Source organism: Terrapene carolina, unplaced genomic scaffold (assembly GCF_002925995.2).
Source record: "Terrapene carolina triunguis isolate 2854851 unplaced genomic scaffold, T_m_triunguis-2.0 Scaffold66, whole genome shotgun sequence".
NCBI classification, from domain to species: Eukaryota; Metazoa; Chordata; order Testudines; family Emydidae; genus Terrapene; species Terrapene triunguis.
Window position 1 is genome coordinate 82317532 of NW_020664417.1, and position 12026 is coordinate 82329557.

General features: G+C 40.3%; 1 protein-coding gene across 5 annotated transcripts in view; it reads left to right on the top strand.

Annotated features, from left to right (window-relative positions):
* The window catches only part of SH3TC1 (SH3 domain and tetratricopeptide repeats 1), a 53921-nt gene extending 47075 nt beyond the window's left edge, over positions 1 to 6846 (top strand). For 3 of the 5 annotated variants that reach the window (XM_026648065.1, XM_026648066.1, XM_026648069.1), the window contains 5 exons: positions 248 to 398; positions 2489 to 2611; positions 2952 to 3102; positions 4779 to 4975; positions 6195 to 6846. In XM_026648065.1, coding sequence (XP_026503850.1) covers positions 248 to 398; positions 2489 to 2611; positions 2952 to 3102; positions 4779 to 4975; positions 6195 to 6452 — 880 coding nt within the window. In that variant the 3' untranslated portion in view covers positions 6453 to 6846. Of the gene's footprint in view, positions 1 to 247; positions 399 to 2488; positions 2612 to 2951; positions 3103 to 4746; positions 4976 to 6194 lie in introns of those variants that run through there. The other 2 variants (XM_026648068.1, XM_026648067.2) reach the window with 2 other exon arrangements.
* Positions 6847 to 12026: the final 5180 nt, after the last annotated feature.

Sequence of the window (12026 nt, forward strand, 5' to 3'; positions counted from 1 at the left end):
TACTGGGAATTTAACAAAGCAGAGAGATGAAAGAATCAAACAAAACGAAACTCGAAGAGGTGAAAAATGTGAGAAGCTGGTTATTTACCAAAAACATCTGGGAAATATTATACCATGAAAAGAAGGAATTTTGAAATCTGACAGAAAATAGTAAACCCACTTTTTATTACACAAGGATGATATGCATCACAAAGTTATACATATATACTCAGTTATTAGGATTTACTTTCTTTCTACTTTTTCCTAGGGCTTACAAATCAGCTCTGGAATATACCAAAAGAAGCCTTGGAATATTTATAGATCTTCAGAAGAAAGAGAAAGAGGCATATGCCTGGCTTCAGGCAGGAAAGATCTATTATATTTTGAGGCAGAATGAGCTAGTGGATCTTTATATTCAGGTATGCTGAATTTTATCTAGGCTTTAAAATAACTGTACCTCCTGTAGAAAAGAATGATGAATGAGATACAGATGAGATTACTATGGGTGATGTAGCAAAAGAGAAACTGTATAATATAATGAGCCAAAAGAGCTCTTGTTTTGAATTATTTGGGCTGCTTTGTTAAAGGTCTATCAGCATGTCTATGCAAAATTCTGGTTTTAGTGATTTGCTGTTTGACTATGAAACATCATTTGGGGAATGACTACTATGCTCATAAGAACATAAGAATGATCATACTGGGTCAGACCATGGTCCATCTAGCCCGGTATCCTGTCTTCTGACACTGGACAATGCCAGATGCTTCAGAGGGAATGGACAGAATGGGGCAATTATTGAGTGATCCATCCATGTCATCTAGTCCCAGCATCTGGCAGTCAGAGGACTAGGAACACCCAGAGCATGGGGTTGCATCCCTGACCATCTTGGCTAATAAGTTTATGGACGATAGGGCCATCAATGGCTATCTAATTCTGTTTGTGAACCCAATTATAGGTGTGTCCTTCACAACATCCCCTGGCAACGAGCTCCGTGGGTTGATTGAGCATTATGTGAAGAAGTACTTCCTTTTGTTTGTTTTAAATCTGCTGCTTATTAATTTCATTGGGTGACCCCTGGTTCTTGTGTAATGTGAAGGGGTAAAAAACACTTCCTTATTTACTTTCTCCACATCATTCATGATTTTATAGACCTTTATCATATTTCCCCTTAGTCATCTCTTTTTTCTAATCTGAACAGTCCCAGTGTTTTTAATCTCTTCTCATATGGAAGCTCTTCCATGGTCATTTTTGTAGCCCTTCTCTTCTCTATTTAGATTGTAAACTGTTTGGAGGCTGGGATTGTCTTTTACTATGAGTACATAATAGGCCCCTAACTACCATAACACAAATAGAAATTAAATAAAAGAGTAGTAAAACTCTATTGTTAAGATGTTTGCAGAAAGTGAACAAAAAGGAGCATGAGCCCATTGGGAAGGAGTTCATTTTAAAGTATGACTGAGATTTCTTTGAAACTCTAATTTGACTATGGACACGCTATGTGCAGAAAGTGAGACTGTGTTTATTGAATACTATTCTCTGTGAGTCATTCAGTCACCCCTCTGGAATGCCCCAAAGAGCTTTACAATCTGTTACCAAGAATACTGGCCCCTTTTAGAAAAGATACACTACAGTCTTACTAATTTTTGCTAAACTAATCCACACACTTTATACTGTACTTCATCTGAGCAGACTGGAAAGTCTCAAATTACTTAGACTTGCTGTACAGTTTTGTGATGATCATAATTAAAATGAAACTACTCTTGTCAAATAAATTAATAAAATGCAGTTGGTGTTGCATTCTCTTTTTAATGTATGTTCTCTTGTTTGCCTGTTCACACAATTTAATCATTTGCAAGAATCATTGCATTGCAATGGCCATTGAATGAATTAACAAGGTTCTGCTGTACTGTTGCAATATACATGGCTGTAATATTGATACAGTAGGAATACTTAATTTGCTTCATGCAGATGCTTTTTCCCCACTATGTCTTGTAAATTATATCCTTCGGGATCAATAACTGAGTATCCTGTACATGGCAGCATTCCTTTGTTTTATTAGGTGTGTCCTGACATTTCACTGTGTCTGAAATGGCATAAATTCATTTCCTAGCAGCAAGACAGAGGGACAAATTCTTTGTTCACTTTAAGGGAACCTCACTCAGATACATAATTAGAGCCTTTGGCCATAGACTTAAACCTGAGCTATAAACCCTCACTCTTTGAAATATCCAATTGTCAACTACTGTTTCTATCTATATTAGCTGTTAAAGTGTATATGTTGTAGCAATTGAGTATGTATGCTACAGCACTAAAGAATACTGTATATTGAACCGAACAGCCCTACAGTGAAAAAGAGATAGATAAGATGATGTAAGAAGACCTTGTGTCTCTAATGTTTATAATTCTGTACAGCAGGTACCAAAACCCGTATACAGTGGTATTTCATTATGGGGTTTTAGTTCTGAATGAGTAAAAATTACTTTATAACAGAATGTGCATTTTTCTTGCTAGGTTGCTCAAGATGCTGCTCTTTGTAATGGGGATCCAAACTTAGGAGTCGAATTGTTTGAAGCTGCAGGAGACATATTTTTCAATGGTACCTGGGAGAGGGAAAAAGCAGTGTCATTCTACAGGGTTAGTGATTGTTATTTATTATTTGTATTGTGGTGGCACATAGCGGTCCCAGTCACGGACGCCATTGTGCTAGGCCCAAACAGACTTTTCCTGCCCCAAAGAGCTTTACAAGCTGTTCTGTATTACTACTCTGAATTCTCTCAAATCCCTGGTTTCACTGAAGTAAATTGCAAAGCAACCGTTCACTTTGATAAAACTGGGATTTGGCCCTATGTGCATAAAGCAAAGTACAGAATTTGCTAAACGTGAGAAGAATATGTGCCATAGCTGTTATGAGTACACACATTTCTGGGCTTCAGCAATAACTAAACTGATCTCTTTATGCATGTGCTTATTTCAGGACAGGGCTCTTCCACTTGCCATTAAGACTGGAAACAAAAAGGCAGAACTCCGATTATGCAACAAACTAGTGCAATTGCTGTTAAATCTACAGGATTATGAGGACAGTCTGGAATATGCACAAGTATCCCTCACACTTAGTGTGAATTTAGGTAAAGCTAATATTCACAGATTATTGATTGACAGAATTCTAGAAAAGAGTTGTCACTTCCTCCTTTGAATTTCATGATGCTTCTTGCCAAGGTTTTGTGTGCTAGGAAGCCAATACCATTTTCACTTCTGTTTTGGATCCCCTCTAGCTGGAACAGGTGTCAGTTCTTGAGTTCTGATTTTTGTTACATTTCTTAACTTAGCTTAGTCCAGTAATGTTCTATCTAACATTTTTCTAATTCGCTCACAGAACTGTAAATATTACATGTTTCAGGGGGCAATTTCCAGATGAGGCCATCTGAAATCTAGCAATTGTTAGCATTAACCCTCTCCAGGTCTCATTTACTGTACATGAGGAATGGAGACTTGATCTGACATGTTGCACCTTCCATGCTGACCAGAGAATATGGAACAGTCTGTTAACATAATGAGAGACAAGATATGGTTCTTATTGTGTACCTGAATCTGCTAGATTCCTGTGTTTATGGAAAATTCACAAGGCGAAATTAACAAGTCCCTTGTTCCCCATTATCTGAGTGCCTCACAACCTTTAATGTATTTATACTGAAAAGACATCTATGAGGTAGGGAAGTGCTATTACCCCCATTTTACAGGTGGGGAACTAAGGCACGAAGAGACTAAATGACTTGCCCAAGGTAGCACAAAAAATTTGTGGTAGAGCAGAGGTAGAATCCAGGTCTGCCAAGTCCCAGGCTAATGCCCCAACCACCGGAGCATCCTTCCTCTCCTCCTTTCACCTAAGGAGTGATTAATACTAATTAATTACAAGTAGCCATAAAGTGCTGTCTAGGGCACTACCGGTGACTTTGACTCCTTCCTTTCTTCAGTGATGAATAGAGCTGATAAAAAAATCAATAAAGAATTTGGGATATTTGTCAAAATTTGTTACTTCCCCCCCCCCCAAATGTTGGTAATGTCTAACTTACTGAAACTTAACATTTTTCGATTGTTAAACGTCACTGATCAACTCTAGAGCCAGTTGAAAGAACAGAAATTTTTGACAAAATCTTTGATCAGAATTTTTTTTGGGGGTGGTGGGTGGGGGATTGGTGAAAATTTTTGATGGAAAATGTTATTGAAATTAAGGCTATTTCAGTCAGATCTAGTGATAAGAATGTAGTCAAGACCTGAGATCCTACTAACAGAGATTATCTCCTTTGATATGGGGTATGGTACCACCAACCATAAAATACTAAATAATCTAACCAGTGCTAAGAAAACCATTGTTTGATGCTAGAGTCCTCACAAAGACGTATGACACACCCACTCTCTCACCCAAATATTTAATCATAAACCTAAAAAGGAATCAATATGTATCTTCCATAGGCTGGAAAAGAAGAAAGAGAGCAATTGCTATCATTTTTATTTTCAAATATTTTAAAGGCAATCATACTGCAGTGTGTGTGTGTGGGGGGGGCATCTAACTACTTAGATTCAGCAATTCTTACTTAGAAATCAGCACTGCAGTATTTGGCCTTGGGTTTAGTCGGGCAAAGTGATTTTATATAGAATAAAGTTTAATTACCAGAACTAAATAAAATGAAAACTAGAACAGAAATAATACTTAAAGCAAAACATCTCACATATCCCAGTGTGAGAGAATGTATCTTCTCATTGTCTCTTAGATTGTATCCTGATTCACGTGTTATTTCACTAGGAAATCAGCTAAATGAACGAATAGCATATCACAGACTGGCTACTATCCATCATTGCCTGGGTCAGAATGAACTTGCTGAACACTTTTACTTAAAAGCGTTGTCTCTTTGCTCCTCTCCTCTGGAATTTGATGAGGAAACAATGTATTATGTGAAAGTGTATCTAATCCTAGGAGACATTATATTCTATGACCTAAAGGTGAGAAATATTTTTGATTGATTGATTGCTGTAGCGCCTAGGAGCTGTAGTTGTGGACAAGGATCCCATTATGTTAGGTCCTATACAAATACAGAACAAAATCAAAGTCCCTGCCCCAATACAATACAAGGACACAATGAGATAATATTGATCAGCACGATAGACTGTGGTCTCAGCATGCCAGCAGCATATCTATTTTCAAGTTTTTTGTAGGCATCATGGAAAAAGAGAGTTTTGACGAAGGTCTGAAGGAAGATAACGAATTAGTTTTGTGGATGTTTACAGGGAGCATCTCCCAAGTGTGAGGGGCAGCATAGAATGAGGTACTCAAATAACAACTGTGGAAAATATGTTTGCATCATCTTATGTGTCAGCCCAGACATTTCACCTGGATAATCCTGCTACCTATGTATTTTGAGTGGAATAGCTCAGAGCTGTGGGGATTAGATAGCTCAGTGCATTTTTAATGGAATATGGAGCTTTCTAGTACCTGGTACAAGTTCATCAAGGACAGATTTCTAGAATACTGTTTATGAACTCTCATACCTATTGGTGCTCTTGGTAGAGAGACCAGGGACCAAATAAACACGGAACCTGAACTGCCATCCTCCTCCCTGGAGGTGGTCCCCCTTGTTCTGGGCTGAAGCATAGTCATGGTGCAGTATGGGGAAGGTGGCTCCACTGTTTGTTCTGTGGATAAACAAAGTTTGCAGTCTTCACAGCTGTCAATCCAGCACTTTTCACAAACACTACATTCACATTCACAAAACAGATTTAAAAAAAAATTCAACATACATTAGACAGAGAAAAAAGTAATACTCATACGTTGAAATTGCATGCTATTGTGTAGAATAACCTATAGATAGGGTAGGTAAAATATCTGAGAAAGCATTAGAAAAAAGGATGGACCATACAGCAATATCTCAATAAAGATATGGAGAGAAGAGACTGGTTGATAGCTATCTAAGGGATAGAGTGGGAATTCAGGGCCTAATCTGCTTAGATGTTTTAAAAATCTCACTAGGCACCTATCTGCATCTTTAGGGGGGGCTAAATACCTTACAAAATCTAGCTGTAAGTGTCTAATCCTGAATTTTGCCTGAGTACAGCATTTAGGCTTGGGACCCAAATTATCTCTTGCTTTGATATCTAATAAACTACTGCTCGGAAGCCAGGTTTATATACTTCTTAATATAACGTATATACCTTTTTATTTCAGGATCCTTTTGATGCAGCAGGATATTATCATCTGGCACTTGCAGCTGCCATGGACTTGGGCAACAAAAAGGCTCAGTTGAAGATTTACACAAGACTCGCAATAATCTACCACAATTTCCTTATGGATCGGGAGATGTCTCTTTTCTTCTATCAAAGGGCAAGAACCTTTGCAACAGAGCTTAACATTCGGAGAATAAACCTGGCACCTGATCAGCATTATAAGAACGCAACATGGGTACCTGTGAAAAATGTCATGTGACAACCTACCAGGCAGCTAGAGAAATATAATTTGGGTTTTGTCAGACAACACAGACTGTTTCTTGATATTCTATATTGTACATAATGTATAGGGAACTTCAGGGGCACGGGCTAATATCCCTGTCTTGACAACAGTGGGCCAGATTTCACTTTTGTTGACACATGTGCAACCACATTGTCTTCGGTGGAATTGGACATGAACATGTGAGGGCAGAATTCAGCCTAGGAATGAACTAACTAAAGAACCCACCCACAAACTTTTTTGTATTAGAAGAAATTGTCTGTATTAATTGTTTAAGTTCCTGTTTTTGAAAACTCATACAGGTCTTAGAATGTGATAAATATAAGTATGCAATGAAGTGTGGTATTAAAGCATTGTAGAGTGATAACATTCACTAGATAATCATGACCCCTTTTGTATTTAATGAGATCAACACCATTCAAATAGAGCCTAGGTGCTTTTGAAAATCTTATTAGGCACCTATCTGCATCTTTATGCACTTAATACCTTTAAAAATCTGTCCCTTAAGCACTTGAGCTCCTAAATCCCATTGACTTTCAATGAGACATGGGCTCCTAAGTGCCTAAGTACCATTTGAAAATGGGATTTAGGTTCCTAAGCCACTTGGGTGCTTTTGAAAATTTCACCCCAGATAAGATGGATTTGAGTCACTATTCATTTATGTTTCTAGGAACATGGAAAATCTGCTGCTCAGAAAATATGATGTGGCTACATCCTTTAATATAGTCTGGGAACTGTGAATATCTGAACTGAGCAGTCAGCCTTGAAATCTTCCTAGATTATGAGATGTTGAAGGTCTTGCCATAGGTCATTAGAAAGGTAATTTCCCCTAGATTTATAATAAGTTTCCAGATTCAAACTATTAACCCAGAGATGCAACAATCTGGGAGTTAATGCACCCCACTTCACAGCTGGGTCTCGCAACCTGCAAACTTGAAGAACTTCAGCAAATGTGTCTAATTATGAACTCTCCAGAATCAGGAAGATTGCTTCTCTGCTCATTACTTCGCCTCTTGTCAATTTCTCACAGCCACAGCACAAGTCAGTTTTCTGTTCCAAGTTGTCATTCAGAATCAATATAATTATAGCAATTGGAAGTAGAGCGAGTCTAGCATCACACTCCTATTCCAGGAAGAGAAAATATACTTCATCTGAAATTCAATTTTGCTGTAAAGACCCATCTTCGTCTTTGCATCACTGCTTCCTGCTGCTGCCCTGGCACTGCAGACTCCTGCTCGCATAGCATTTCAGTCCCCAACATGAATTCATCCTTCTGAAGCGAGAGTGTGCTTATGCGGTGCACAGCACACCTTGGATATCTTGTGCATTTCCCTGAAGCCAGTTGAAATGCACAAGAAATGTGATCAGTCCTCAGCAGGTTTTTCAAAAGGCAGCAGCTGAGTTCTGTAACAGCTTTGGTGGCACAGGCATGCTGTGTTTGTTTTGTGCAGTGGCGGGTTAAAAATGAGTCCTAGGCATTCGATTTCAAAGAAAGATTCATGCTTAGGGTAGAGATGAGTGAATGGCATTTAGGCATCAAAGCTACTTCTCACCCTGCTTGATATCAAATCATCTTGGCCAAGAATGGCAACAGTGAATATTTCCTAGGATGCCTCAGTGTGAATGTCAGAATTTAGGGGGGGAGGGAGTGGTGTGGTCTGAAGGATAAGGACAGCATGTTTTATTGCTTTTAACGAGGTGACAGCAGTGTTAGTTGAGGGATCTTGCTTGTGGAACTTGACTGCAATTAAAATTATTTCATTTGAATCATCTGCCTTATTAGTGCACAGAATATAACTGCCTAAGCTTGTGAAGTGCTCAGTCTTGCAACCCTTAGTCATGAGGTGCCTCACTGGAGTCAATGTGATGCCTCAACATGAGTAAGTGGGCCTCAAATCTATAGATTTCCTCTTAAAAATGTTTTCTATAATGTATTGTAGAGCCAGCTACTGTCACATAAATGGCCAATTGTAGGTAGCTAACAGAGGAGTCTTTCTTCCATTTCAATGAAGCAAACGGGCAGAGCAGCATGGATTTCAGCACATCTGTGAATCTAGATGTCCTGCATTATAATCCACGTGATATCAGGAGAGCTTCTTTGCCCGGAAAGCCAAGGAGAGGTCTCTGCAAGGAGTTTTTGAGGGTGAGCAATAGGAGGAGCCATAGGATCTAAGACTATGAAGATCTGGTGGTCCTAAAACCCAGCACAAGTTGTGTAGAAGGGCAGGAGCTGCTATTCTATTTTAAAAGGACACAGATAGAAGGAATATTAGGCATCTCTTCACCTACTGCTTCTGCAACTGCTGCTGAAGCTCAAAGCGGATCACAGAGCTTCCCGTGGATGTATTTCCCTGCCTAAATACAACCTGAGATCTCCTTGGGCTCCCTGGCAGAGATACAACTGAGCACATTTTTGTGAACCGTCCTTATAAATACTCTCACACGCCAGAGCTTGTCATTTGGGATTGATCATTTAAAATATAGTGTAGCACAGTGGCCTGCCCCTTTAAGGGCCTGTCAACCCAGTTCAGTTAGTCCCACCCTGCTACACCTGTGCAGGAGGTAGGACTTTAAAAGCAGAAAATTTAGTGGTTGCAGGCATGCTGGGGATAACAGACAGGCTGCTCTGATGTGAGGCAAGAAGCTGGACTCAAGCTAGGAACTAGCTGAGGGTTATCACCTGCCAGTCGTTGTAGGAGGGTAGCTCTGACCCAGATGGATGATTGGAGCCCAGAGCTGGTGGTTAGACAGTGAAACAGGCTGTTGCCACAGGGAGCCTGCCGGTAAGGAAGGGGTCTGAAGGTTGAGACCTTTTGAGCTCTCTTGTTTTAATGTTTGTTTGTTGGTTTTGGACACACACCAAGGCACTCTGTTTCCTGGAAGGGATTGAATATCAAATCACCTCTATGGGAGGAGTAGGCAGAACCAGTTTGGGGGAAACCGATGAGGTGGAAGTGCTGCAAGGCTGGATCTCGCTGCAAAGGGGCTGCTCTGGGATGGTGAGTCTTGTTCACATAGGGTTATAGCTGTATCAGATATTGCTTTAGTAAAGGGTCGCATCAGTAGTACTTGCTTTTTTTTATTTTAACAAACAGAAGCCTTTAGCATTTTCTGTTCGTTATCAAATACTTACATAAAGAAGCTGTATGTTACAAATGACATCTGACAGCAGTCCTTGTGCTTCAGAGAATGAACTAATTTCTAACTCGGGATGGGAAATTATTTTCCTTCCTGCATAATAGCAGGAAGTTCAATTGATCAACTGCTTTGTTTTTTCCCCTTGCTTACTGTAGGTCAGCTGTCAAAGCCCGGGGTGAGCTAATGACTAGTTATGGAATGTCCATTCCTTTTTTTACTGGTACATGTAGAATGTTGATGCAGACTTTACAGATATCTGGCCCCAGGAGCGCCGCCAGCTTTTTTGCTGCCCTAGGCGGCGGAAGGTCCCGCCCCCGAAATGCCGCCCCCGACAGAGGCGGCGGAAGGTCCCGCCCCCGAAATACTGCCGATGACCAGGGTGGCCGAAGATCCAGCTGCTGCGGTCGCCGCCCCCCAAATGTTAGCGCCCTAGGCAACCGCCTAGGTCGCCTAATGGGTTGCGCTGGCCCTGTCTGGCCCAAGCTTTTCTTTATTTACACCAATTTTCATAGATTCTAAGGCCAGAAGAGATCATTATGATCATCTAGTCTGACCTCCTGTATAGCACAGGCCGTAGGACTTCCTTGAGTGAATTTCTGTTTGAACTAGAGCATATGTTTTTTAGAAAAATATCCAATCGTCAGTTAAAATTTGCCAGTGATAGAGAATTCACCATGACCCTTTTTAAAAAAAAAATGGTGCCTTCTATTCAGTCTGAAACTGTCTAGTTTCAACTTCCAGCCATTGGATTCCGTTATACATTTGTCTGCTTCACTAAAGAGGCCACTGTTAAATTTTTGTTCCCCCATGTAGGTACTTACAAACTGTGATCAAGTCACCCCTTAACTGTTTGTTTTGTACCGGTGTAAACTTTATTCTCTTCAATGAAGTTATTCTTGATTTACCAGTGAATATATTCTTCTAATAAGTTCATTCTTAGGGCAGGTCTACACTAACCACCCAATTCAAACTAAGGTACGCAACTTCAGCTACGTGAATAACGTAGCTGAAGTTCGAAGTACCTTAGTTCGAACTTACCTCGGTCCACACGCGGCAGGCAGGCTCCCCCGTCGACTCCGCAGTACTCCTCTTGCCGAGCAGGAGTACCGCAGTCGACGGCGAGCACTTCCGGGTTCGACTTATCGCGTCCAGACAAGACGCGATAAGTCAAACCCAGTAGTTCGATCGCTCGCCGCCGAACTACCGGGTTAAGTGTAGACCTACGCTTAGTAACTTTTTTCTCTGATTTTAGGAATGCAGTATAGAATATATGGCATCATTGTTCTTCATCCACAAGGTGGCAGTCTCTAGCTTTAAATAAACCAGACCTCCCAACGGAGTGTTAAAGTAAAGCTTAGATTCAAGATAGAAACAAAAATTGTTATAATTAAAAAATCTGTTGACATCAGATTGAAGTCAACAGATGCAATTGCTTTCAATTAACATTTCAATTAACATTTGAAATTAATTAAGTTTGAATAAAGTAAAATATAAGGGCCCGACGAAGAACCGAAATGCATTCTGTTGACTTGATTCTGATCTCAGTTACACCATATAAATTGGGAGTAACTTCGCTGAAGTCATTGCAGTAACACCAGTGGGAATGGGTTCAGAATTAAGCCAGATTTCTCCATTCAAAAGGGAAAGCCAGCGATATTGTATTTGTCTGGTTTCTTTTACAGTTACATAATTGGCCATGTGCACTGCGTTATTTCTGTCTTGCAGCACACACAAAAAAGTACAGATTAGTATGGTGGTAGAATTTTAGGGCTAAGTTACTCAAGTGAAGGTTGCTGAAGACTCCCATAAAAGTTAATGGGAGGCTTGCTCAAATAAGAACCACAGAATATGCACCTTAGAAATTATGGGCCAAATACCATACCTCAGTAATGCCCCTCTGGCAGGGCAAAGGGGCCATAGATCTGCCCCAAATGGGCATGGTACAAAAAATGGGCAAAGAGGGTTGTGTGACAAATGGGGCATCAATATCCGCATGATTGGCAGAGCAGAGGGGACACAACAAGAAGTGGATAAGTAGAAAGCGGCAGAGGTATGCAGGACTTGGAACTTAATGCTGAGGAGAAGGGGGAGTCAGGGGAGAGATTTGAAGAGTGAAGTGAGGTGATTAGAATGACCTGGAAGGAAGAGGATTGTACCAGCTGCATATGTGTGGAGCGAAGGTGGGACAGAAAAAAGAGAGATGGGAGTGCCAAGAAGGCCGGCGAGGAGGCAGTTACCATAATCAAGATGGAAGATGATGATGGCCTGGATGACAGTTTTAGCAGTGTGGACAGAGAGAAAGGAGATGTGTGTATTTCATTTACTGTAAAGCAATGTGTGTATATCTACAGCACTATAGAAATTAGAATAAAAATCTGAGCTGTGATGTACACTTCAACATTAATGAGGTGGCCT